Genomic DNA, 27,690 nt, shown 5'->3' on the forward strand with positions numbered 1-27,690 from the left:
TGTTTGTGGCTCCTACCTCCTGAGGCTTCTCCCCACTGGCCGTGCTCCACTTGATCTGATAGACRACCACATCGGAGGCAGCGACAGCTTCCCACTGCAGGCGGAGGCTGCTCCCGGACAGCTCGGTGACCTTGAGGGCACGGGGGGCTGGCACCTTCACTGGGGATGCACAGGGACAAGGAGCTGAGTGCAGGCACTGACAGCACCTTGTCAGAGCCAGGGTGGGGAGCAGATGGCTGGGGAGCCAAACATGGACCCAGCAGATGTCTGAGAGCAGCCTGTCTGTCGCTTCTGCAGGCCCGTGTGACWGCACTCATCAGGACAGAGAGGGGTAAATCATTTTTAAAGCCCTAATTAAGAAAGATTATCTYATTTACAGAGAGGACGTGTATCACACTGGTTTTGTAAAGGGGAGAAAGATAGGAGGGCTCTCAAGGATACAGAGGRTAGCGATACATCATGCTTTTTCTTCATTTGCTACTTTTCTTTATGTCTTCCACCTCATTTTGAACATAACGCAGTTGGACATATTCCACACACAATGAACAGCAGCCATCTGTGCTCTGTGCAAGAGTTTTGGCCACAAGCTGCTGGGGACAGCCTTCAAARCATCCCAGCTTAGATACACACAAACTAAATTTGTCACCTGTTASCGAGACCAAAAGTATTTCCACTCCCTACTTACAGGTGGTGACATTGCCAGTGATTGGAAAGGAGTCCCCTTCATCATAGGTAGACCTGACACTGATGAAGTATTGGGTGAGGGAGGACAGAGGTCTCAGGACAGTGGATGTTGCAGTGCCAGGAACTTCCACCTGCAGTGGGGAATTGCATTGTGTGAGACAGGCTGAGACCCTCGGGCTTGCTCAGCCTGAGGAAGAGGAGAGCTCTTCCCTTTCAGTACTTAAAGGGAGCTTGTAAGATGGGTAGGAAGAGACTTTTAGCAAAGCCTGTTGCTGTAGGGTGAGGGGTGATGGCTTTAAACTAAAAGAGGTAGATTCAGATCCAACATAAGGAAGACTTTTTACAACAAAGGTGATAAAACACTATCACAGGTTACCCAGGGTGGTGGTGGGTGCCACATCCCTGGAAACATTCAGGGCCAGAATGGAAGGGGATCTGAGCTAGGGATCTATCTGARTATGTCCCTTCTCACTGCAGGGGAGTTGGACTRGATGGTTCTGGGTGTCCCTTCCAACCCAAACCATCCATGACTGCAGAGGGTGCAGCTGCAGAAAGCTCAGCATTGGGTGATAACTCAGCTCTCCCTGRCCAGTGCAGCTGCAGGAGAACAGGGCATTATCCAACCTCCCAAATTTCTTTCCCTACCCCCATTCCCTTGAGGACTCACCTGTCCAGCGTTGCCCCCTCTGCTAGAGATGTAGGTGACGTGGTGAGCCCGCACAGCCGGGGCTGCTGCCTCCCARCTGACCCGCACCGACGCGTGGCTGAGCTCGGAGAAGCTCAGGAACCTGGGAGGACTCAAGGCCACTGCAAGGACAGTCAGTGACAGCCCTCGCAGCCTWCACAGTGCCAGTGCCACCCCTTGCCTCATGCTGCTCTTGGCTGGTCCCACCTTGAACTAAGGGGCTTATTTGCTATGCAGGAAAATATTCACTTTATTCACTACCACACGCATGTCTGGGAGGTTATGAAGGGCTGTCTCGGATTTAGGTGAGGAAATAGCCAAACTATCACCTTTTCTTGCCCCAGCCAGCAAAGACTTCAAGGAGCACCTCTTTCAGGAGTCCTTTTCTACACCACTCCTTACCCACAGCTCACGGTGCAATTAGAGATCTCCTTGGGGGCCAGTATCTATGCAAGATCCAGCAGGGCAGAGGCAGAGTGTTCACAACACACACAATGTGGCAAGCACCTCATTTAACACCTCTCTCCTGCCTTCARTGTTCAATAAGAGCTCAGCAAGCAGCAGCAGCACTTACGGGTGGTCTCCTGGATGCTGGCTGGGTCACTGGCATCTTCCCCGTACATGGCATACACTGCCACCGAGTACCCAGTGCTGGGGGACAGYCCCTGCAGCAGCACCTCGGGCTGGGTCACCTTCACCTGCCAACAGAGAGAGGGTTTAGGGCGTCCCTAAACTCTAGGGTACCCCCCAAAGCACATAGGAGAGCAGGGCTTTACAGGGATATGGATCAAGGTCCCTTTGGTGGTGCTAAGAGGACAGTTCTGTTCTAGAACGGTCTCAGAATTTTGGCCTATGAATCACAGAATATCCTGAGCTGGAAGRRACTCWCAGGKYTYATCAGAATCYTGTTCCTGAACAGGAAAACCCTGTGAACGCCACCATGGGTTTGACAGCCCGAATTCTCTTTGCAAACATTTTCTGGGGAGYCTGYTCCCGTGCCCARCCACCCTCTRGGTGAAGAMMCCTTTTCTAAAATCCAGCCTARCCCTCCCCTGGYACAGCTGCAGCCGTTCYCTYSTGTCYTGTCACYGGTCACACTGAGCAGRGACAGGAGCTGCTCCTCCTCTTCCCCTCACRAGGAAGCTGCAGACCCTGATRAYGCCTYCCCTCWTTYTCCTYTTCTCCAGGCTGAACGAGCCAAGTGATCTCAGTCACTTTTCATATGGCATCTCCAGTCCCTTCCCTTCTTGGGCAGGTGCTCTGCAGGGATCTGTGCTCTGTTTGGGACACCAAACCCACTGGGGACACACAGCACCTCCTGCCTTGCTCTGCAGAGCCCCAAGTCCCTTACACCAAAATGCTGCTGTTGCTGTTTTGGGTTGGATCAAGGGTGCTCAGGAGCTGCGATCCCACTTTTCTCAGACACGGGGGAAGCTCTGGCAGGAGCAATGCCTGCTGCCATCTGCTGCTAAAGCAGCACKGGCACAGCTCTGGCCCCGCAGCCTGCTCGCTGCAGAAAGGCACCAGGGGACATTCAGGAGCCTGCACACATCGGGGAACAGTTTATAAAAAGCTGGGAACATTTTTAATGCTGGTTTTGCAGACATGCCGTAGGCTTGGAGCATTGCACTCTTACAGGGAGCAGGTCAGGTAGCCGTGGAAATGTTTTAATATGCAGGAATACAAATTTGTATTTCATCAGATGTTCTGAATTTTATAAAATCCCCACAATTATGCACTGAAAGCAGAGCATTAGTTGTTCTGTTTTGAAAACCACCCTGCTATTGCCCCTATTGCTGTGCATTCAGAGGGGGAATCTGAGTCAAAGAGGCAATTAATGTTCCTCCCCGCTCTCTTTGCTTTTTTTAAAATTCATATCCTCAGCTTATAGGTACTCCAGATAACACATTAAAAAGCACAGCAAAAGGTTCTTAGATGTTTTTAAGGATTTTCCATTCATCAGGCATTGTTTTATTCATCTGCAGTGTCACAGGTCTGTTTTCAGATGTCAGCAAAATCCGCTCTAACACAATTTCAATTAACATTTAAAGGCACACACAGCCAGGATGTTTATGTACAGCCTCAAGGATACAGCAATTGCACTTGGGGCTGCAAGGATGYGAGTTCAGTGTCTGGGTTTCCAGGGCCCCAAGAGGCAGCCAGATCTCTCCTGTGCCTYAATGTCCCATGTGAAACCCTCACAGTTATAAATCATTTTGAGACACGCCATCAAAAAGAATCTTTTATGAAAGCTGTTTCTGGCAATCATTCTGATATCTTTTTTTTTTTCTTTTTTTTTCTTGGACCACATGATACCGATAGTCAAAGCTCAGAGCTGGCACTAAACTCAACCCAGACAGAAAAAAAGCAGTATTACCATTATTGTCATGATCTCTACCTCTGTTGTGTAGTCCTCTGCTCCCTCTGCAGAGCAGAGCACCAGGTAGTGTGTGGCTCCCTGGGCTGCTTTCCAGCTCAGCCTCAGACTGTTGTGGCTCAGCTCAGAGACGCGCAGGGARCGAGGGGGAGACAAAGGCACTAAAGAGAAAAACAAGGCATAAAGGTACCTTCAGKGTGTGAGTCTGAAACAACTCAAAACCCAGGGGAAACCTGGCTTTACAACAGTTACTGCAAGCTGGTGGCACCTACCCCAAATCTAACACAGGCTCTACTTCACAGTGAGCAGTTTAATTCACTTGGAGCCCATAGATTTAAAAAAAAATAAACAGAAATGAGTTGCAAAATATTTCTGGCAGGGTGTGTTACAGYCATATTCTGCTTTGCAGAACAGGTGGAAAGGACCCCTGAAGGTCTCTGCTGCTCAAASAACAATCTTGTCTGGGTGAGTTCTGAACATCTCCACAAAGAGAGCTGTGGACAGACTGAACTCGAGGAGAGGGGAGCTACACAAAGGCAGGCTCCATCCTGAGAGGGTCAGAGAGCGAGCTGTGCTCACCTCTCCTCAGCCCCCAGCTGTCTCTACTCACGACCTACGTGTGGAGGTGACGCCTCTGAGCCCGTCCCCCAGCGCCGTGTCGTGCACAGGAATCACCGACAGCACGTACTCCGTCTGCGAGGTCAGGTTGGAGAGCTGCACAGAGGACACTGCTCCCTCCAAAACCACCTGCAAGCACACGGGAGGGCTGTCAGCCCTTCTGCCTGGAAGCTGTGACAGTCCCAGGTGTCCAGGGAAAAAAATCTCTCACCTCTTTTGGGTTGCCACCCTTGGATGGGTAATACACAACACGGTATTTCTTTGGTGGTCTCAGAGGAGGGCTCCAGGCCAGGTGCATGCTCTTGGAGGTCACAGCAGATATTTTCAGGTCAGTTGGGCTGAACTGAGAGCCTGTGTTCACAGGGGTGTCTTTCACAGCGCTGCCTGGGAATTAAAAACACGGTTATTTTCTTGTATTCGCACTKCTCATGCCAAATGTACTTCCCAGCTCATAAATATGAGTGACATTTTTCCAATCAAGTTGCAGTCTCCTTCCCYGTAGAGTATAGAAACTGTTCCAGACTGCTCTGAAATAAATATTTTAAAACTGGGWGTACAGAGAACATAAATACTCCATAGACAACAGGCTGTGTATTTTGCTGGGTGCTGCAAATTATTCTCCAACACAAGTATGCATTCCTCAAYCCCAAAAATTTGCCAAAATTAACAAGCAAAAATTACTTTGGTCTTTTTTTGGAGAAGCCCATTTTYCTTCAGACTAATCTTCACCTTAGTAATATATCTAATTATGTCAAATGCAAATTGATAAGAACAAATGAATTTATTTATATGAACCTCCAGAGAATTAAAAGTATGCTTGAAATTTAGACTTCCCCATTCTGCTTAGGTCAACCTTAGAGCAGCAAGGGATGGAATTATGTACATGGTATTTCTCCTGAGTATCTAAGCTAACATCTGGAGTTGACCTTCACTCTCCTCATCATGAAAGCTGCTTCCCAGCAAAGGAAAGAAATGGCTGCTTGGTTGTAACTTGAAAATGCCCTGGATAGCAAATATTTAAAGTTTTGCAGAGGAAAAAAAATGTGTTTAAGTGTTTTATCATCTTCTCATCCTACCTCCACATTTACTACATACTCTGTCCTTAGTATACTTTCATTTTTGCTCTTTTGCCTTTTCTGCCTCTTTTTGGTTGGAAGAAACTCGGAAAAGGAGACGGTTACAATTTATCATGCCATATGATGAAGGAAGAGGGAAAGTAAGCCCCTTTTCCCCATAATGGTAATTACTATCTTGGGGTGATTTCATCCACCAAGAGGAAGGGGATGGCGAGCAGGAGGGAGCTCAGCCCTCACCRAGGCGCTTCCACTTCACCTGCAGTCTCCTTGTGGCTCCTCTCCTTGATCCTGGTGCACAGCACCCGGGTGAGTTTGCCCACCAGGGAGCTGAGCAGAGGGAAATCCAGCACGTTGTACACGGTGAGCTCCAGCGGCTCCGACGCCACTTGCTTCAGCTCCGCCTCGTCCGCGTTCTTCACCCCTGCAATGGACAGAGGCTGAGACACTCCCCAGAAAGCGGCACAGGGACCCCCCAAAGTTGGCTTCACCACCCCCCTGCTCTCCCAGCACAGCCTCCCAGCCCTTCCAGTGGTGGCAATGGTGTTTTTCCTGTCTCAACCAGCTCAGTCCTGCCTGGGAAGAGCTCMCAGTTCAGGTTTTCAGTGCCTGGAGAGGGGCTGGTGAATCCTCCTGCTTTTTGCCTGCCTCTTCACCACCTGCAGGCTTTGCTCTCAGGAAGGCAGGTATTTTTCAACCCGAGAGGCAGCTGGCATAAATGGATGAGGGACTGAATGAACAAACAAGCATTTCATATTTATGAGGTGCCAGCACTCCCCACAGAGAGCCTGTTGTTCATCAGAACATYACATTGCATTTCCACAGAGTCGGGGATGAGCAAAAAGCAGCCTGCTTATATAACAGAACTTCTCCATCACRGAGCATCCTCCATCCCCATCCTTCAGCTCCCCATCCTCATTAACTCTCTGTGGACCACGATCCACAGCACAACTAATTTTGCTTCCCACAGTCAGGTTCAGGGMTCCCTAACGCTCTCCAAAGAGGCTCAGCAGCTCTACTCACTCCGTAAAAGCCACTTACCTGCTTAACCCTATGCAACAAACCCTCACTTGCGTATTTCCAACATAAATTATCACTTAAACTTTTGGAGATTGTAATTTTAGGGGAGTTTTTAYGTAACTTTATKGCTYGTGTATCAGTCTCCAGCAGCCTTGYAGTCATCAAGGCCAGAGCTGCTCAAGGCCATTCTGTATCTCAGCATGMTGCTGCCTGACAGTGAAGAGCAGATAATGTTGTTTTTTCAGAGAAATGGGAAGTTGTGAGAGGCAGTAATTCTACAGGAGGTTTCCTGCCATCCCCAATACAAGATTCTCTTGCCTGATTCCACAGCTGAAAATATTGTTTTCATGGCACAGGTCCCTGAGGCTCCCAAAGGTCTTTACATGGGAGGTGTGAAATCTCTCATGCAAATGATTCCTCTAAAAAAAATTGRAATAYCCTTTGAAKWCACTGCCTRCGCTGAATAAATGAGTTAATTTTCATCTGAGCCAYAATATAATGAGGTCTCACCCATCACCTTGGTTCTACAGCCTCAGGATACTTCTTTCAAAGCTGAAGGAACAGAAACTTCAATTCGAAGATGACCAAAAACAGGTGGGCTTTGTCCTACAGCTTAAAAATGGCTGAGATCTTACCAATGGCAAATATCTCTATGCCCAGGTTTTTCAAGGTCTGAGCAGCCAGGTTGGCATCATCTTGGGATTTCCCATCCGTCAGGAGGATSACCAGCTTCTCAGCCTCCAGCCGGGCACCAGCATCTGGTTTSAGATTCTGCTCCAGGACGTGGGTCAGCGCCAGACCTGGGGAGGAGCACAGATGGATCTTGTGCTTCATTCTTCCAAACAAACCCCCCTGCCTTCCCTTTTTTCTCTGCTCCCCGGTGGCTGTGGCCCCACAGAGCACATTATCCCATAGGAACAGCTCCCCACAGTGCAGGCACACGGTTTAGGCTGGGTTTAGAGCCCTGTGAGATGGTTTAGGCTGGGTTTAGAGCCCTGTGAGATGGTTTAGGCTGGGTTTAGAGCCCTGTGAGATGGTTTAGGCTGAGTTTGGAGCCCTGTGAGATGGTTTAGGCTGGGTTTAGAGCCCTGTGAGATGGTTTAGGCTGAGTTTAGAGCCCTGTGAGAYGGAGTTACCCGTGAAGGTGTTGCCRCCCTTGTATCGAAGGTTCCTCACGGCCTCCAGGAGCTGCTCCCTCGTGGAGTAAGCGCTCAGATCCCACTCKGTGCGDGGGTCACTGCTGTACTGGGACAGCCCTGGGAAAGACAGGAGCTATGGGCATCAAACCAGCCCGGGTGAGTCCAGGAGTGCCACCCTGAGAGATGGTGTTGGGATTGCCAGGGAGGAGGAGAGAAAATAATGGAAGGGACTGCGGATGAGCAGACGAGATTTCTGCTTCCACYTCTCTGCATGGTTCTGAGCAAASAGCATGAAGCTGTGTCAGGGGAGGTTTAGGTTGGATKTTGGGRAAAKGYTCTTCCTGCAGAGGGTGTGGGRCACTGAAGAGGCTCCCCAGGGAAYGGTCACRGTCTCAGGCTTCACRGAGCTYCAGGGGAATTTGGACAACACTCTCAGGCTCAGGGTGGGATTCTYGGGGTGTTCTGTGCAGGGCCAGGRCTTGGACCTGAYGATCCCTGTGGGTCYCTCCCAGCTCAGGATATTCTGTGATCCTRTGGTCCTCATCATRCWGGCAGCACAGTGGATACCCAYGGGGTACAGGGGTAACCCCGCTGTGATGATCAGAGGTATTTGATAAGGTCAAACTAGTCAGCTGCAAGGGCTGGGAAGGGTTTACACCACCCTGTTCCATGTACAGCATCACTCTGAGCTGGAAGCAGCCCCGTTCCAAGCTGAACCCACAGCCCCTCCAGTGTGGCATTGCCACTGCAGCCAGCACTGTGGTGACAGCCAGCCACCAAATCCCAAAAGTGCCTCAGTATCCCCACCCAACCCGGGGCTGCCCAAAGAAAGCTCTTCTGCTCACTGTGCAGGTATTTTTCACAGCCACTAGAGGCCAGAGCTTGCTACCAGATGGGAAAAGCTTTCCCGAGCAGCTTTAGGACCCCATCCTAAAGGAACAACAGCTCCTCAGAGGAGCACAAAACCACAGGAACAAGAGACCAAGAGCCCTTTAAACATCAACATTGCAAGGGCAGGAAACAGGAGAGTGTCCTACCTACTCTTATCTTGTCTTCTGCAATGCTGAATGGGGAAATCAGATTGCTCAGGAACTCCTTAATGAGCCTGAAATTGTTGCGCCCGATGCTCCAGGAGCCATCCACAAGCAGGATGATGTCGATCATGGCAGGAGTGTCACACTGGAACTGGGAGCCTGGAGGGGAAAGGTTTGCTACTGAGAGAGGCAGCTGTAAGGGGGAAAACCCGCTTCAGTTGTCAGATMAAAAGAGAATCTGCTGTGTAAGGCCTTGTCTGGATGGTGGAATGGACCATCTGGCAGTCTGACACATCCCAGCATCCCGTGAAAAGCACGGAGATGAGGATAACCCATGTCAGCACCAAGAGATGGGGTGGTGTGCAGCTGCACYTCTGCAAGGAAGGGGTTAAAGCTGTCAGGAAGCGTGTGCTAACCCAAGCACTGCTCCCTTCGAGCTGTCAGCTCCATTCCATCTCAGCCCCAGCCCAGAGCTTCCTTTGTATCCAGCCTAAGTCTCCAGGAAYTGCAGGTGATTGCTTCATTCCATTCCATCAGCAGATCTCCCCCGTGGGCTGCGATTATTTCACGGCTTGATATTAAATCCAATCTCTCTGTAAAAACCTGCTGGCATCATGGATACTCCAGCCCTGCCTTCCTCCCCACCCCAGGCCCCAGATTAACAGAGGATAAGATAAGGCATGTTGCTAATTGAAGGCATCTTCCTGGAGTATTTCTGAGGAAAATGGGGAATATTCCATCTTTGGGGAAATGGATGATCCCATTAAGATTTATCAGGCTCCAAAGAGGCTTTTCTCCTGTCACAGACATGGATTTCTACTGGTCCAAAAGGGACAAAGGGGATGTTCTGGCCCATCCCATTCCCACCATTCCAGCAGAGCTGTTAGCCATCATGGTCCCAACTGAATCTGAAGGATCCTSATGGATCAGTTATCTGTGAAACACGAAGAACAAGCCCAGAAGGAGGAGCAGGTTGGGCTACAAACATCCCTGATGTTTGGAAAGGAAACACCCTGGGAAKGTCCGTGACTGGGGTGCTCTGCTGAAGAATACAAATGCTTACATGAATCTGCCAGAAGCAGGGGGAGATGACAGCATGAAGAGAGGACAGTGCCAAATCAATTAAAAATCAATAAATTAAATCATCTGGAAGGAATTTTTGGCCTAACTTCAGTTTTCCTGAGAATTCATGTTGTTCTACAGAATTCCAATTTTCTCCAGTGAGCTCTGACATCTCCCAGAGCATGAGCTAGTGATTGGAAGCACAACCAGCAGCACTGTGCTCTGGGGGGCTGAGGGTGGGATGGGAAGCATGAATTCAATGAGTGTTAGGGGAAASAGCAGGGAAGAAGGAGCAGGACATGTTTGAAGCCCCTCTCACCTCGCCTCAGTGAATCCTTTGGGGGTTTTTCTCTTCCTGGAGACTCTCGCTCTGAGTTTGCAGGAGTGTGTGGGGATGATTTTGGGGTTGTTGATGTTGTTTCTGTCACACTGCCCTCCACACTGGGTTGGTTTCTTGTCGTTTCTCCTGAGCTCTTTGGCTGATTCCCCTTCTGCCTTTTCTTTTCAGCTCTGTCCTTTGCTGTGCTCCAAAAAGAAAAATCCCATTGTTATGCTTTGTTATCCACATGCAACCCCACTCCCCAGATGAATTCAGCCACATTTGACACTGGTGCAGGGGGCTCAGAGAGGGTAAAAATCCTACAGGTTTATGGAAATAGGGGATAGACTGACAGCACCTTTATTCATACCTCTCTGAGAGGGCTGCACGTGTGCTCAGGAGTTAATGTTAGCAATGGATCACATCAGCAAGTTTCTCTTTCCCATTATCTTTGATGATGAAAAACAATGAATGTTTATAAAATAAATATAAAAGATCAGAGAAAACATCCCATGGCACCTCATACCCAGTTACTCTCCAGAGCTGAGCAATCTGTGACTTGCAAACACCCTGAGCTAGTGCAAGGCTTTTTGGATAATGGCCCTGAYGGCTCTTTCTTCATTCAACAGGTGTAATTCCCTTTTCAGCTCATGGAAACATGAAACTCTGGAGTTACATACAGTCCTCAGCCACAGGAGGTTGAGGAAATCTTTCTTGTAGGTCACCTGGGGCACAGAGCTTAGGGAAACAAGCCCTGTTAACCCAAAAAGCCCCATCAGCCCCAGTGCTTAGGGAGCAGCTTGTGATCAAAGGATCCTCTCTCAGCTGAGGGATAAGTTGGCATCTGCYGAATTTGGATACCTRTCCGCCCCAGGATGTGCTTTTTCASCTTGGCTGGCATGAGGGGCAAACATTTTTATGTGGTTTATGGTGTTTCTGTAGCTGGGAGTTGTACACAAAGGATGAAACCAGACTAGGAAGCCTCACTGGATGAATGTCTCCGATAAAGGGGGATTCTAAAGAGAGTGGGAATGGTTTTAGGGACAGCTCAGGCCACGGCTAAGAATCAATGCAGAGTGACTGCAGGATGGTCAGAGCACCCACCTGTGTGTGACAGGGCAGTGTTCAGGGGTGGTGGGGTGGCCTCTGCCACCCCGCTGTGCTCAGCTGCCAAGGTGAGGTTCTTTCCTGATGCAGCTCCTGCGTTCCTTCGGTTGTTTCTAGTCTGGGATGCATTTTTGAGTTCCTCTACTGTAAGAAGACCAAAACCAGGGAAATTTCTTTTCTAGAAAGGTCTGTGAGCCACAGCCCATTATCCCTCATCCCCTGGGTCTTCCCCATCTCCCTTTTTTCCTCATCCAACCAGAATAGCACCAGGCTCTGCGATGCCAAACATCCTGCAGGGCATGTGCCAGAGGATGAGCTCTGTGCAACCACAGCCCCAAGGAGCTCTGAGTGGTAAAATCTGACCCTCTCCACTTACTCACAAATTTCCTCTTGGCAAACAGGGCTTCCTGGGAGCCGTTGAGCACGTAGACCTGCAGCGTGTAYTCCTTGGAAGGGCTCAGCCCTCCCACCGTGGCTTTGGGAGTCTTGGTTTTCAGCATGACTTCTTGCTCCGAGTCCCCTGAGGTGGGATGAAGGCACAGTTCAGAGCCTGTCAGAGCTCAAATCTAAGCTGACAGCAGCAAAAGCAATGCTGAAATGCAGGGAATGTCTGCCTAGGGACCGCAGTCAACTCCTATTTATTCTTTAAATTTGGAAGAGCTCTGAGTTTTACTCTTTTTCTCAATGAAGAGTTGAGAAGAATGAGGTGATCAGAAATCCCTGATAGGTGCCTAAATTAGAAAATTACTTCCCACCCATTATTAGCACAATTCTCACCAGCTGTTGAGTGAAAAGCTGGTGATCAGAGTGTAAGGACTGAAAACACCCAACTGATTGAGGTCACAGGTGACAAAATGAGGAAGTGACTCGGTGTCTCTGGAGGTCACTGCTGGCACTCGGGGCTTGTCAGTCTTATCCAGCTGTGCTGTTTCTGCCCCATCTCTCCCCAGGGGCAGCTGCTATCTACAGGAGGCATTTCTGGGGTTCCAGACCCCTCCACAGCCATGTCCYGAGCTGTTGGACGCTGTCCTGGGATGGTGATGCCCTGAGCAGCCACAAACTGGGGCATTTTTGAGCAGATGGAGTGAGGCAGTGATTGCCGTGGTGCACCAGAGAGAGGAACAGCAGCTCCCTAAAACTGACTGGGAAAGGCCTGCAAGCTTTAAATTATGGAGATGGATGTGTTTCTGCCGCAGCCATCCCTGTGCCCGTGCCTGGGGCTGGAAGCTCCCCAGCCTAAGGGGGAAAGCCTCAGGCATGTGCYGGGAGCGCCGCTGGGGATTCCCTGCATTCCCGAAATGCTCATCMGAGCTGAGGCTCTGGGGAGGAAGGGCAGGGGAGGAATGAGAAACCTCCCGCTCSGGCTCGGGAAACAGGTGGGGGCTGAGCTAAAAGCGGGTGGATGATCACAGGAGCCGCTCCTGCCCCGCTGCTCCCTTTTCCGGCTCACAGGGAAAGCGGCRGCCACTGGAAACCGAATGCCAGCCMMGGCTGAGGATGCCTGCAGCTCCTCCTGCCCGCTGAGGGACATGGTGTCCTTCCAACACCACCTGGTTCAATGTCTGAGATCGGGGGTAGGGGTAGGGAGCTGGAGGGGTGAGCCTCCCCACACATTTAGGGTCAAAGGTGTCCATTCCGTGTCCCTGCAGAAGAGCCAGGCAGTGAAACTCTTTCATTTTTGTCTCACAGACTCCCAAAGAACAGCATTTTTGGCTACACCTTTCCCCTAGGATGGTGAGAGCTGCATTTCATCTTTCTCTTGTGAATGAGAGATAAAGGGTCTGCACTGGGGTGGCACTACAGAGTGATCCCATGGTAAGAAAGGCTCTTTGTCCATACTGCACCTACAGCCCAGTGAAACCAGCACCTGGAACCAGAACAAGCCGTGGGTAATTCCCTCTGCCCTTCAGGTCTAAATGATGCTCTTACTGGGTCCTGTTTTTCCACCGGGTAAGAGGAGGAGCTCTGTCCCTCTCACACGATCTCTGCCGGGTCTGATGTCCCGGGTGCCAGCACGTACCTGCCATGGGCTTCACCCGCACTTTGTAGCCGCTGATGTTCCCTTCAGTCTCTTTCCACTTCATCTGGAGCCTGTCTTCTGAGAGCACAGAGAGCTTCAGCCTGCCTGACCCTGGGAGGAGGAGATGTGTCCTTGTTACGGACTCAATTCCTGTCACAAAACCCGTGTGTGCTCTCTCCTCTGAGGACATGGGAACAGCTGCAGCACAAGGGGAACCTTCACCATCCCAGGCAAGTCCTCAGCATCCCCTGGGGCTGCAGGGCAGCTCCTGCAGTCCCCCTGTGCCTCTGCAGCCTCCCATGCAAGGAGTTCCTCAGGTGCTCATTACACACTCCTGGAGAAAGGTAAAAAACAGCCTCCCACAGAGGAGGGGGCTTTCTCTGCACCCTTCATCTCTTGAAGGACTCTCCCAAGAGCTTTCCTGCTGAATGTTTGCTTATAGGAAGCATGTTCAATGCTAACATGAGAAATGGGAAGCCAGCAAACATAAATGGGCTCAGCAAGGTTCATCAATAGGCTTGGGCTGCTGAGAAATACAGAAATTCCCCGGGTGGTGCATCCCACACTTGTGCAGAAAGGTCATTTGRGAGGCAGATCCAAGGACCAGCTGGGTTTAGAAAGAAGGGAAGAAAAAAAGGAAAAAGAAAAAAAAGAAGAAAGAAAACCTGATAAAGTGTAAATAACAGCTCCTGGCAGGAYCATAACTCATGGGCACCAGCTTGGATCAGTTTGCTGCAGGAGCTGCAAACTAAAGGACAAATCCTGAGGAAAAAATAGTATCAGACAAGGAGGTGAAAAGAAGAAAGATCACGTTCCCTTATCATCTCCAGATTTCACAGCTATCTATTAACCCCAGCTAGATGTCTGAGCTCACGTGTCACYCTCTGAATCAATGATTCCTGTCGGACTAATGTCACCATATGAAACTTTTTCACTCGGCTGGACAGAGGATGGCAACTCAGCAGATTTCTCTCCCCTCCTGCTGACGCTGTGCCCAGAGCTGCCTTTCCAGCAGGATGCCCTAATTTGCAGTGAGTGAGCACATTATAAACATCTGCACTCGAGTGCTTCCCCCCATTTGCAGCTGTTACCAATCCCTTTCCCTTAACCCACAAAAAAAAAGCTTAGGGTGACCTGGAGTTTCTGCTCAGTGCTGCCAAACCATCACCCAGGGCTCCTCAAGCCCCTAATCTGGTTTTGCATGCTGCCCAAACACCTCCTGCCATCCCTGCCATGGTGTCACCACCCAGGAAAGCAGTGAGGGCTGGCTTGACTCTGCCCTAACCTTTCCTTGCAGACACTTCCTGCAGGCTGCCCAGCAAGCAGAGAAATATTTTTGGGGGAACAAAGCTCAGATTCACATCTCACCCCGGGCWAATCTGAAGAGGAAGAAAGAAAACAGGGGAAAGAAGGGTGAGGGGCAAAAAGCAAATCCCAAAATCATGCCTAAGAGAAATGGTAAAAGATCACGGAACAAAGAGGGGGATTCATAGTTGGATTAAACATGGAGCTGTCTTCTTCTGGCCAAGTGGGGTCCAGCTCCTTGGGCGTCACTCTAGGAGCCCAGAAGCTGAAAAGACAAGAATGTCCCCAGCCAGACCAGCAAGAGCATCATCCTCTAAAGCACCATTATGTGCTGGATGCAAATGATCCCCCGTGCCATGAAAGCTCCACTGTTTCCTTGCCCTGCCTTAGATGTGCACTATTTGATGCTGTAACCTTGCTCTCCAGCTGACAGTGAGTTAAACCCAGGCTCAACTGCAGAAATCTGGAAGATACAGGAACAGAGACACATCTGTCCCAGCCCTGCAGCACTGTCACCTCCCTGGAAAACTTTGTGCTTTTCCACAGAGCGTTCAAACATCACATAAAGGTTGTTCTTCCAAATCAGAAAGGCTTTGCTGGGGTGCTGTCGGTATTTTCTGGTCCCTCTGGGGGGATGATGATGATGATACAGGAGGAATCTCCTCATGCTTTCTCACCCAGATGTTGCACCACATCCCAGCACAGTGGCACAGATGCAGTGGCTGAAGAAGAAACGCCCTTTTCCTTCCTGTTTCTCAGGCTCCCACACATCACAGAAGCCCCCTCATCTCTTGTCCAGGCTGAAATGCATCCCTGGTGCAAGGGAGTGGCTGAACTGCTGCCAGAGATGAGGACAGGCCTTGAAGGGTGGGGAGGGATCAATGGGATGGGCCCCTTGATCTCTCATCACCCTTTGTGCATGGGAAAGACTGTTTGGAGCTTCAGCAGCCGGCACCAGAGCACAGCAGCACCCTGAAATCCTGCCTGGCCTTGGGAATGTCCCTCACAGTGGTGTCACCACCAAGGGGAACGGCTGGGTTATCCCAGGGGTCAGGCAAACCACCAGGAACAGCCCCACAAGGGCAGGCAGGCTCCTTACCTTGGCCCGCTCGTCCCCAGACGTGGCTCACCACGGGCAGGCAGGCAAGAAAGCACCAAGTGTGGAGCAGCATTGTGACCTGGACCTGCAAGAGGACAAATGTCAGAAAGGAGAAGTAAAAGTTGTTTTTCACCACTTCAAAATTCAGTTTTCTGCAGTCCTCAGTTAAGGTACAAGTTGGGATCTGCAGCTCTGGGCGTCACTGATGGCACTGGAAGGGTGGGTGGAGAAGAATACATGGATTTTACTGTGATTCCTAGATATTATTTTATGTTTTTGGTCTCTCTGACATAGCTGTTCAGTGTCTTGGACTAAACTGAGTTTGTAAACTGGGTGGGGAACACTCATCTCATCCTGCTTGGGGCTGGGGCTTGGGCTGGGCTCTGCTCTGATTGTGGAAATCAGCAACCCTGGCAAATGGTTGGATCAGCAGATTCCAGAATAACTTCCAGTTTAAATTGTGCRGAAGTAATTAACTCTGATGACCAAGATCATTGCAGGTGTACAGGCAACTCCTTCCTCTTGTCCTTGCCATGCACAAACCAACCATAAGTGGAGAAGCACAGAGAGGAGCACTCTGTGGCAGCCAAACTCCTCAACCCACAGATTTAATGACCTCAACTGCTGTGATAAAGCAATTTTGCAGCACGAGGGGTCCACAGACCCAGTGGAGTTTGTATGTGAACTTTTTGCAAAGAAGGGTTTTATTTCTCATTTAATTCCCAAAAAATTACATTCAGGACTTGCTGGTGCAGTTTTGCATTAATTTTCTCACCTGAGCAGACTGAAAGCAAAGCAGTCACAGAGTCAGCCACGGCAGAGGATCATTTTGTGTCAGAAACAACCTCAGACTGCCTAAGGACAGCCAGCCTGAGCACACAGACCTCGAGCACCTGCAGCTGGCTTTGCTGGCCTGGATTTCAGTGCTGTTCACTTTGGGTCAGGAATTCCAGGTCAGCAGRAAACCACCCCGATGGAAGCAGTGCCACCCCCTCATCTGGGTCTCAAAAAAGCAGGTTTTAGGCACTCATCATTGGGTGCAAAGTGTCGCTGGCATCTGCCATCTCTGGGCTCCACATTTCAGCCTCAGTGCTCCTGACAGAGCCATCCCTGCACCCTCTGCCTCCTGCAGTGACATTTCACTKCTGTTCTCTCTGATGGACAGGGATGGAGAGGCTCCTGGCAAATGCCTGTTTCCCTTCAATCTCATCAGCTTCATAGTGATTTCAAGGCAAAATAAATATGCATGAGTGACCCAGGCGTGATCAGTTTAAATCTGTTCTAAATAGCTGGAAGAATGAATGGAAAAATGTGCAAGTTGTAACAGGGAGTTGTTAAACACCCTACTCTCTGATTTTTTTTTTTTTGATTGAAGATGAACGGAACAACTGCAGTGTAACCGAAGCCTTTAGCCATGGGGAACACTTGCTTTATTTTTCCAGCTAATAAAATGAGGTCACTGTTTATAAAAAAAAAAACAGCAAGCATTTTTAACAGCAAACATTTTACATGTGGGTTTCAGGACTCTGACTATCACCTCCAGAAAAGCAAAGCCTGCTCCTGGCTGCAGAGGTGCATGTGCCAAACAGCGGTAAAAAGTCARCATTTTTCAAATTCCTTGAATTAAAAGTTATTTTTTTGCTATTTTGCAATGCCACAGAACTGCTCTTTATTTCCTTGAAACTTCTATGCAACTGTGCTGGCAAACAGGATGCCAAAATCTGGCAAAAGCACTGGATTTGTGTGATCTTTTCGTGTTAACCAGGGTTAAATGGGACCTGAAGTCCAGAGAAATAAACTCCCCCAGCCTGCCCTGATCTGGGCTTGCTGCAGATTCAGACAGGAGCTTCCACCCCATTGTGTCAGTRAGGATGAGTTCAGTGTCATCACAGAATGGTTTGGGCTGGAAGGGACCTTAAAGCTCATCTCATTTCACCCCCTGCCATGGCAGGGACACCTTCCAATATCCCAGGGTGGTCTAAGCCCTGTCCAACCTGGCCTTGGGCATTTCCAGGGATGGGGTACCCACAGATTCTCTGGGCAGCTTCTGCCAGGGCCTCCCCACGCTCACAGCAATCCTGGTTTTAGCCCAGACTGGGCACAGTCAGACCCCAGGGCGTGGATCTTTATTGTCACAAAATCAAGGGGCAGGAACTCCATCCCTTCTCCCAGCTCAGAAAAAACCCACCACCATCCTGCCTCTTCCAACATTCATTTTCCTGCCTGTAAATCAGGAACAACAAATGCACCTGTCTGAAATGGTGGAAAACATCGAGAAGAGCTCCCTCTCCCAGATTCCATGGTCCCTCCCCATCCATTTCTGCCACCACCCAGCCAGGCTGAGGGGACCACAGTGACACCAGCCTGGTGGCAGCAGGGAGCCCACAGCACATCAAAACCTCTCTGATGTTATTCACCCCCAGGGAAGGAATTTGGAGGCAGCAACACATGGAGCAAGTGGTATTTCCAGGGCCTGGAAAATAGGTGTGTGTGTGGGGAATACACCACTTGCTCCAGCCGTGTGCTCAGAGGGGATTTGGAGGTTAAAGCAGMCAGAGATCCCCTTTTTTGTACAGGAAATTTTACACTTTGTCACTTTAGTTAAAGAAAAAAAAATAATCCACGTATTTAAATCAGCACAACCAAAGGTGAGGATTTAAGGGCACTGTGAATTATTTCCATCCTCCACAGTCACAGTTTGGGGACATTTCCTCACGCCAGAGGTTGTCACTGTGTCTGCAAAGGCAATGTCACCTCGTGTCCCACTCACTGCTGGACACAACCCTGCAGAAGAGACAGGRACCAGCCCGAGGCAGCCAACTGCAGGGAATAAATCTGTCCCACATTCCCCGAGTGCTTTCCCGGTTAAAGGACCTAGAACAGATTAAAAACCCCAAATTCGTCAATCCCTCTCTGTTCTCTCCTGGAAAGTTCCCGTGTTTCAGTTCCACTATCTAACAAAAGGTCTCAAAAATCGCAGCACCAGTCTCAAAATAAAGTCAGGCACAAATTTCTTTTCTAGGCTGAGCTTTTGCAGCTCCCCCAGCCCATCGGGCTGAGTAACATCTCCCATCCACACCTCCAGTGGGAAAAACCCACACAGGTAACAAACCCTCTCTGGCAGCACTTTMCTGCGATTTTGCACTATTAACCACGAAATAGAAGGAAAAAAAAAAAAATAAAACACTCCAAACCACCAACAAAGTGCATTTCTCACTGCCATATCCCCTAAAAAGCTGCCAAGGCGGTTTTTTGACCGTCAGGGAATGCGCCTTGGAGCTTTTCACCGTAAGAGGATGGGACCTGTCCCCCTGCCCGGCACAGCCGCGCCGGCTCCAAATCAYCCAGAGAGCAAAACCCTGCCCAAATTCGCAGCTCGGGATTCCCGCACATGCCCCAAACAAACCTCGGCATCCCTGCAAACCCAGCCCGAGGGGAAGGAAGGAGGCACAGACCTCTCGGAGCGGAGCGGCTTTTCCTGGAATCAGCCGGCTACATTCTGAAATTGTGGGAGAAGCTGCCCCGCCGCCTCATCTGCTCCTCGGCGTGATTAAAGATTTCAATTCCCCGACGTCAGGAGGGATAAGGAAGGGGAGGGAGAACAGAGGGAGAGGGATGGRATGGGATTCCCCCACCTCCCTCTCGGCTTGGCCCCTTCGTGCAGCCAAATAAAGCATGAAAAGCAAGAGGCTGCTTCTATGGGCAAGAGGAAACAGATTTTAGGGGCTTTGCTAATGAAATTAAATAAAATCTCCGTCTGGGAGGCTGCACGCTGATTTCCTAGAGTGCAGCAACAAGTCCTGGCTCCCGCCCACCCTCRGACTGGCCGGGATGAAGTCAGCCCAGCCTCACTCACATCCCATTAAATAGTTTTAGGAGTCCAGCATGTGCACTGAAGGGGAGTTGTGTTTCGTTTGCTCAAGGAAATYAGGCACATCTGTAAGTTTTGCAGGGCCAGAGGCTGAATCATGAACTGGAGCTCGGCTCCTTTGGGATGAGCTCCCCTGGAGCAGGAGCACCTGGGAGRGACTCCCAGCTCCCTGCCAAAAGCTTTTTCGGGCAGATTTTGTCCTCATTGCCAGGAGGGAATGACTGACAGTGACATTTCTCATTACWGAGGCCACATTTTCAGCTGCATCTGCAGGGACTGGCAGCATCAGTTTCCCATTGCCACTGAGCAAGCTGTGAGACATTTGCACTGCCATTCATCAGAAAACACAGGTACCTTTGGAAGTGTCAAGTTAAATGGGGAAAAAAAAATCATGCTTTTCAAAATATTTTGCAGAATAAATATTTTTTAGCTCTTTGCAGCTCAGTTCTATAATCTCATAAGTACTGAAAAAACATCACAATATACAGACCAAAGCATCACACCAAAAGGAAGCACTTAAACGATAGAATCACCAAAGGATTTGGGTTGRAAGGGACACAAAGCATCTCTTTTCACCCTCCTGCCATGGGCAGGGACACCTTCCACAGGACCAGGTTGCTCCAAGCCCCATCCAACCCATCTTTGAACATTTCCAGGGATGGGGCAGTCACAGCTTCCCTGGGTAACAAGTGACCAACAAATCTTAATGAAACAAAGCACAAAACATTTGGTATCCCATGGAGAGAGCATTGTCACTGCCCTGTGGGCAAACACCACAAATTAACTCTTCTGTAATTCCTTTCTGAGTTTGCTCAGATCTGCTACAGTTTTCTTTAAAAGCAGGAAAATAGAAAGAAATGAGCACATATCTTCTGTGCTTTCAGGGAATTCAGATCCTGAACTAAAACTTCCTACTCTGACACGGAATAATCTGGAGCTGTTTTCAGTGCTTGTGTTCAGGGTGCTCTTTTCTGGCCTGCTTTTCCCAAGGTACCCACATGCCCAAATCTTCTGAATTTGTCCTTAGACAAGCCAAACASCCTGGGCTGAAATCTTTGGGCCATCACAGGCACCCAAACTCTCCCTAAATAGAATTCAAAAGGCAAAAAGGCAGATGGGGATTGCTTACTTGTGCACTGAATGCTACAAATAACAACTGTGAGTTTATTGACAAAYGGCTGAGGAGATTGGTCTGGTTCCACTTAGGGGCTGGAAGGCCCCAATTATCAAGGCAAACATCTTKCCTGGACCCTGTTCCAGGAATGCTGAGCTCCAAACAGCCCCATTACTTCAGCACTGGGGGAGCACATATCCCTTTCCACCGAGGGAAAAAAAGGCTGCCAGCAGCAAGGCARTACCTGATACACAGCTGACATCAGATTCTCCAAGAAAATCAGCTTCATTTTAACACAARTCAAAATTACTATTTTTGGCATTGACAAAATGACTATTTTTGCAGTTTTTTTAAGGCTTGGTTTGTGGCCAAAGGAGCTGCACTGAGGACCCTGCCCCAAGCAGGAGTGCTGGAAATCATCCTGCCTATGCACAGCACTGCAGGCTGATCACAARCAGGATGCTCTGTGAAGTGGAAAGCAAGAAAACTCCCTAATTTCTTGTCATTACCTGCTTTTCTATATTTAGTTCACTTTCTGGGTAGTTTGTAAGGAATATTTTGCAAATTCAGCCAYCCTTCAAGCAGCAGGGGCTGGGAGATGCAGGATTTTGGTGGCTTTCACTCATTTCTGTTCCTTCCCAGAGTCAAACTCAGATTAGGACAGGTTTCCTTTTGGGCACAACCTGGTTTTGGACCCTCCTTTACCCTCGTTTTGGTCCCTCCTTTACCCTGGTTTTGGTCCCTCCTTTATCCTGGTTTTGGTCCCTCCTTTACCCTCGTTTTGGTCTCTCCTTTATCCTGGTTTTGGTCTCTCCTTTACCCTGGTTTTGGTCCCTCTTTTACCATGGTTTTGGTCCCTCCTTTACCCCACTGCCTCCCATCACTGGGTTGATAGCAGCTTATGATTTTTGGGATCTCTGCCTGCCTCCTTGCTGAGGCAAAGCTGATTAATTAAATTAGGCATTATTAAGGGGTGGGGGCACCAAAATGCACCATCATGGGATTGTCCCCTTTTCAAGAAACATCTGGGAACATCAAGCAGCCCTGGCTGTGAGCGTGGCTAAGCCAAGAGAGTAGCAGGAGCCTTAGACTTTACAAGGAAACACACATCCCTGAATTCATTTCCTGATTTTCTTGACAGAGCCGGTGGCACAGCTTATGGGGCCATCTGGAGAGCACGTTGTGTTCTCGGAAGGCTGCACAGACAGCTCAGGGCAGCTCAGACAGACTCACTGGTTATAAACTTCTTGCTGCTTACCAGCTTTGCCACCTGCCTCACAGCCTGGCTGGCAAAAGGCTCCTTCTAAGGTGGGGTTCATTAAGCGCTGAATTCTTACTCTGGTATTAAAAAGGAGCTGCAAGGGCTTAGACASTCTCAGGAGCAAGGTGGAGACAAATATTTGAAGAGCATGAAAGTCCAAGGCTTGTCCGTCAGAATGTATTTATTTGAAAATACATGAAAATGCCTGGGTGGCACATCACAGTGAATGGTCGAGCTTGGTCCCTCCCCACAGTCCATCCCTGCCTTTCCAGCAGCAGTGGGATGAGGCTCCTGGGCTCATTCAATGGCTTCCATCACTTCCATCACCAGAGTCCGTGGTCCTGTCATGATGAGGCTGCTGATGGTCTGATAGTCCAGGTGTAAAACATAAACCCCATTCACTGAGAAAACAAACTGGCACACCTGCAAGGGAGAAGGGACAGGAGGGACAGGTTACCCCCAGTACCACAGCATCTTCTACTTGTGGTTAACAGGAACCAGGGTTGGGATGCAAATGTGTTAAAATCCTTGAGGCCCTAAAGCATCACCACCCCRTAGATACACCAATAATCACGGTGCTGCCATCATTGTGTGGTAAAAATGGGACCAAAGGGATTCAGATGTGAGCTAACAGAGAAAAAAAGACTCATTTATGAGCAGTGGCTCATTTCACAAAYGGAAATGAAGCACAGTATTAACAGGCAGCAATTTGGTGGCAAATGAGATTAGGTAAGGAGAAATTAACTGGGCTCTTGAGTAAATGAAACAAATTCATCCATCCCCTTCCAATCCTGCCTGGAGAAAACTAGGAGTCACACTCTGACTATGAAGAATCCCATTATTTCAAATATTCACATGATTTCAGACTTACATCAGCTTTTAGAAATGACTCCCTCTCCCATGGGGTTTTTGTAGGGAACTGGGAAACTCAGCACTTCTTTCATTCATGCCTAAAACTCTACACATGAAACTCATACATGCCTGGGCCTAAAATGAGTTTCAAGATCTCAGTTCATTTCACCTGAGCTGGAAATACTGGAATTTACTTGATGAATCAAATCAAGGCATCAGTCTAAGCTTATTAAGGTTTTGTGTACATGGAATGAACCATGCAGAACTCCTACTGCTAATAACAGGGAAACAAAATGGTCAGGAACTGAGCATTTCAGGAACTGTGAGAGAAGGTGATTCAGAATAAAGTTCTGCTCCTTCCCTGCTTCATTGGGGGTTTATAAAGTCACTGGAACTGAGCTGGGAATTCTCTGCTTTGTTYTTAGTAGCTCAAACAGTTTTGACARCTCCACGGGGATGGTTTTCTTTTGACAATTTTTTGAGTTATAGCTGCCCACAGCCCCTGTGCTGCCCTGGAAAAGGYAAATCCTCCACTCTGTCACCACACAGGGTGCACCTCACCGCAGAGAGCATCCCTTCCTCCACCTCCCCCAGAGCTCTGTGTGCCCACTCCATCAGTCTGATCCCCGCTGCAGGAGGTGGGATCATCATGGAGGATGTGTTCATCCCAAAAAGCTCAAACAGGACACAAATCCTGTCTGCTGTTTAACTTCCACGAGCAAGAAGTACCTTCATCCCTGCAGCAGCAGCAGGTCCTCCCGGATCCACTGCCTGGATGTGGCAAGGTCTTCCTCCTCGGACCACAAACCCCCAGCCCACAGCATCACCCACAATCTGCAGGCAGAACAAAAAGGGTTCAAAAATCAAGGAATAGGCTGGAGAGAAGAAAGGCAGRAGCTCCTTGAGAGACAGAGAACTCRTGATCCTGATCTGCTGCRRRTGGTGGAGGAAGGGCCGTGCACCAAGCGAGACRCAGAAATGATTAATTGCTCCCTGCAAAGCTTCCTGATGAATCCCCTGTCAGCAAGGGCAGGAGAGAAAGCACAGGCAGCATCGAGCTGAAGCACAAGGCAGCACCAGGAGCGTGTTCCAGAACATTCCCAGAGCACGCACAGGGTGCTGTGAATGCACAGCAGAGCATTTCCTGGGTGGARGTGGCTGCTCCTGCCTCGCCCCGCTCTGATGTCAGCCTGCCAGAGCAGTTTGCTGTAAGGCTGCGGCCCTCTGATGTGACCAAAAGAGARAAGGAATCCCCAGGGGACTTTGCACATTACCCACATAAATAAATAACAGCAACTGCAGAGCTCAGCAGGAGGAAATGAGCCATGAAAGGCCCAGGCTGGCAGAGTTGAAGGGCAGGGCAAGAGCGTTCAGGAGGAGAATGAACAGCACGTCCTCAGATGGGCCATGCTGATCACCAACTTTATTTTTCCTGCTCCTTCCTGCTWCTTTCTACAGCCCATTTCATTTGGGAACCTGATCAACATTTCCTCCYACAAGAAAATATGAAAATATTGACCCCTAAGAGTCACCAACGTAAAGCCACATTGAGGACAGGCAGTCAAAGTTTTAACACAGAGAGGTCAGAGCAGCCAACAGAAAAGCACTGAAGAGCAGGCAGGGAGCTGGAGATGCTGGATTAGCAAAGCCATTCCCAATGGTCACTCACAGTCAGCGTTTTCTTGACATAAGGRGCCCCAGGGGACAGCAGCTCTTCGTTGGTGACGGGTCTCTTTAACACTAGAGCAGGAGGTGACAGATTCTATCAGAATCAAGGGGTTTGTACAGTGAAGTGCATAACGAGGCAGCCTGGGGATTACCCTGGGCTGGAAAACAGATGTTGGAACCACAGTTCCTGCACACAGAAACCTTTGCATTCATCCCAGTGATTTTCTAAACACACGCACAACTTTTCCAATCAAGGCACGGAGGTGAGGCTGACCCTCTCCTCTTGATGGGTCAAGACAATTGACAATTTTTTCTTGACAATTTTGTCTTCCCAGCCCTGGAGGAAMAGATGTACCCCATATAACAACAGGCAATGCAGAAGCCCAGACCTGATTTGGGGTTGCACTCAGCCACAGGAGGGAATACAAGTGTAGGAGGAGCACTGAAGTAGGCGTTGGAGTTTCCAGAGAGGGAAGTGATGCTGCTCCTTCGAACYGCTGAGACAATTTTGATCTCCTTGTTGGTCTGGACTGAAAGAGGCAGATACAATTTTTCAATGAAAAAAATAGAGCAAATTAAAATAACAAACTTCCCCCCAAGCCTGAACTACACTTGTAAGGTAAGTGTGCACTGAAGATGGCATTTGAGCTTAGAAAGAATAAAACCAGCTTCAAAGAACGAACAAGAGCTGAGCTGATGCTGAGTTATTTTCTTGGGACAGGGGCCTGCCACATCCACCATAAAGCAGTGGGATGGGTGTTCACTGGATGGGATGGCCAGAGGAGCATCTCACACTCTGCTGGAGCAACACCCTCAGCTCGGGGATATCTGGGAATGCAATCCTTGCTTCCAGTCCCCTCCACAAACACAGCCACGGTTACCAGAGAGGAAGCTGGTGTTGCCTGGCTCTGGGTTGAGCTTGCGAAGGCAGAAGGGGCTGTCAGGGCTGTCGGAGAGGGCACGGGAAGAGTTTTCATTGAGTAACTCCGTGAGACGCCGCCGCCGCCGAAAGTTGATCCAGAATTGGTAGAGGATGTCACTGTCAAAGAAGTGATGCCGATTGGAGACTAGGAGAGAACAGGGGAGGAGGGAGAGGCTGAGGAGGTGGAAAAACACAGAACAAATATCCTCAGGGACCCTCATGGACTGCTTTTAATGTCCCTGTGCTCTAGTGCACCTTTTCTGCCCGCAGGGAGAGGGARCAGCAGAGGTGCCATCTCCCAGGGGTGCCCTCGGTGTCACAGCCCTCCTGTCACCTGCCCCTGTCCCMAGACACTCAGAGGACTCCCTGCCTTCCGAATGGGAAGTTTAATTCCAGCAGATGGATGTGATCTCCAGCCAAGCAGAGCTCAACATTACACCCTCACACCCTCCAAAGCCAGGGGTGCCCTGTGGCCGGCGGCTTTGAAGAGCTGAAGAGCTCAGATTTCATCTCAAAGCCTTCGTGGGTGCAGCAAGACTGCTCCGGTTTCAAAGGTCACCAGCTCCAAACATAGAACTGAAAGGCTCCATTGCCATCTCCAAGTGGGCACTTGACCAGCACTTGTTGCCTGGCATGAATGGGGATTTGTTCATCCCTGGCTCACCGTGCTGGATGATCCCGTGCTCCAGCAGTGCCCGGCCCAGCTCCACCGCCTCCTGCCTGTTCTCCACTTCTCCCTCCTGAATCAGCCAGTCGATCATCTCCGAGCCCAGGAAAGCCCTCTGGTACTTCACCGAGTTTTCCTCTCTCACCTTCAGGATGGACTCTTCCACGCTCACCAGCCTGGCACAGAGGTGGGACAAGGCTCCCGTGATGCCGAGCATCCCTGGCAATCCCCACGGGTGGAGCACGGCMGAGAGAAGCGGGCAAAGCATCGCAGCCAGCACACTGCAGCCTGGGAGCAGCGGGAGGGAGGGGAAAACGCGGAGCTGCACCTTTGTAAATCTCCATCAGAGCCGAGGGAGCAGAGCCAGCCCGGCTGTGAGCCCAGCAAAAGCACGGGGAAAGCCAAGCAAGCGGCTGAGACCGGCAGGATCCGAATGAACAGACACGGAGGGTTCCAGCAGCACGGGCAGAGTGTGCGAGAGAAATCCGCTGTCTCCACGAGAGGGTGCAGCCGGCCCGGCCATGAGACCGCCGGGATGCTCTGCCAYCGCTGATGCCTTAGGATTTTTAGTTTCTATRTTTTCATGYGTCTGTGTTCTTGTATTTCTYYAGTAYGGCACTAAAAACTACCGTTCTCCCATCTTTAGACAAAACAATTCCTCTCTGAGCCTGAATCCAAGGACACCTCAGAGCCCCAAAATATGGAAACAACAGCAAGTTGGGGGGAAACAAGTTTGGGGTGGGTGACATCATCACCTGTAAAGATCATTGGAGAATTAAGACCCAATATGTTAATAAGGCAGAACTTATAAAAGGTGAAGATCTCGTGACTCAGTGTCCATTTTTGGGTGTAGCCTCAGGACGAGGCTTTGTCTGCCCTAATGTACCAGGGGGCCTGTTAGGCCTGGATTAAAGTTGTCTATTTTCATTCTCTTAATTTTGTCTGGGCTCTATTTCAGATTAGCCTGATTGATAAGGCATCATYGGTGGTCACTGCTGCGGATCAAGAGCTGGCTATGGGGGATGCACGGCTGGCAGAGGAACAGGGACACACCCAAAATCCCCTCCTGCCTGCCCCCTCCCCTTCTTCAGGGCCAGTTCACTGGCCAGAGCAGGAAGATGGGAAGAGGCTGTGAAATAAAACTGTTCCAACTCTGGAAAGATGGCCTGGATTTAGAGCCAGAAACAATCAACACAAAGAAAACTAAATGCTTGGAGCTGGGAGGAACTTTCTTTGCTGTCTGGGAATTAATTTTTCCATTGCAAATTCTGGAAACAGGCTAAGTGAGGTGCAGGGACCCAGGCCGACAAGGGTCTTGAAAATCTCGTGAGTTTGGTGGGACAGAAATCCTAACACAGCTGGTGGAAGCAGCTCACAGGAGGAGGCTGGAAGAGCACTGGAGTGGCCACTGGATGTGCTCATCCCAGGAGACTCASACTGGGCTCTRCAGCCCCATCCTGTACCAGATCCCYGAATCTGCAYTTGGCTGGAGCCCTTGGAAGCATCCACGAGTTCACAGGAAAGCTCCTGTCCCATSCCCAGGGCTGCTGGCTGTCCTGGAGCTGTCACAGGGCTCAGCAAACAGCATTTCCAGCGGGGACAGCACAGAGGGAAGAGCAAAGCCAGCAGGAGCTGAGGCTCTCAGCTGCAGGGCACAGTCCCCGTGCCAGGGAAGGACTCACGTACTTCTCATAAAGGCTCTGCCCTCGCATGAACACCTTCACGTCCTTGGTGAGGGGGAAGGTCCCGTCATCCTTGCGGAAGCGGTAGAGCAGCTTGGCATCCTTGTAATC

At 49.8% G+C, this 27,690-nt stretch overlaps 2 protein-coding genes across 2 annotated transcripts in view; both read right to left on the bottom strand.

The window, feature by feature from the left end:
* The window catches only part of COL20A1 (collagen type XX alpha 1 chain), a 49,711-nt gene extending 30,578 nt beyond the window's left edge, over positions 1-19,133 (bottom strand). Inside the window, exons 1-17 of the mRNA XM_057378327.1 lie at positions 18,998-19,133; positions 15,543-15,627; positions 13,139-13,249; positions 11,495-11,638; positions 11,116-11,262; positions 10,012-10,212; positions 8,634-8,789; positions 7,594-7,713; positions 7,093-7,257; positions 5,697-5,861; positions 4,576-4,748; positions 4,364-4,493; positions 3,768-3,907; positions 1,944-2,067; positions 1,352-1,491; positions 686-815; positions 17-159 (exon numbers count right to left, since the gene is read on the bottom strand). Coding sequence (XP_057234310.1) covers positions 17-159; positions 686-815; positions 1,352-1,491; positions 1,944-2,067; positions 3,768-3,907; positions 4,364-4,493; positions 4,576-4,748; positions 5,697-5,861; positions 7,093-7,257; positions 7,594-7,713; positions 8,634-8,789; positions 10,012-10,212; positions 11,116-11,262; positions 11,495-11,638; positions 13,139-13,249; positions 15,543-15,615 — 2,262 coding nt within the window. The 5' untranslated portion in view covers positions 15,616-15,627; positions 18,998-19,133. The remainder of the gene's footprint in view (positions 1-16; positions 160-685; positions 816-1,351; positions 1,492-1,943; positions 2,068-3,767; positions 3,908-4,363; positions 4,494-4,575; positions 4,749-5,696; positions 5,862-7,092; positions 7,258-7,593; positions 7,714-8,633; positions 8,790-10,011; positions 10,213-11,115; positions 11,263-11,494; positions 11,639-13,138; positions 13,250-15,542; positions 15,628-18,997) is intronic.
* Positions 19,134-21,943: 2,810 nt separating this feature from the next.
* LOC130580668 (DEP domain-containing mTOR-interacting protein-like) overlaps positions 21,944-27,690 on the bottom strand; it is a 15,989-nt gene continuing 10,242 nt past the window's right edge. The window contains exons 4-10 of the mRNA XM_057378313.1: positions 27,584-27,690; positions 25,895-26,073; positions 25,190-25,375; positions 24,698-24,838; positions 24,310-24,380; positions 23,370-23,474; positions 21,944-22,211 (exon numbers count right to left, since the gene is read on the bottom strand). The exon at positions 27,584-27,690 is cut by the window's right edge and continues 6 nt beyond it. Of these exons, the coding sequence (XP_057234296.1) occupies positions 22,086-22,211; positions 23,370-23,474; positions 24,310-24,380; positions 24,698-24,838; positions 25,190-25,375; positions 25,895-26,073; positions 27,584-27,690 (915 nt within the window). The 3' untranslated portion in view covers positions 21,944-22,085. The remainder of the gene's footprint in view (positions 22,212-23,369; positions 23,475-24,309; positions 24,381-24,697; positions 24,839-25,189; positions 25,376-25,894; positions 26,074-27,583) is intronic.

The sequence above is a fragment of the Malurus melanocephalus genome, unplaced genomic scaffold, assembly GCF_030028575.1.
Source record: "Malurus melanocephalus ecotype Western Australia unplaced genomic scaffold, MMel_1.1 scaffold_353, whole genome shotgun sequence".
In the NCBI taxonomy this organism is placed as follows: domain Eukaryota; kingdom Metazoa; phylum Chordata; class Aves; order Passeriformes; family Maluridae; genus Malurus; species Malurus melanocephalus.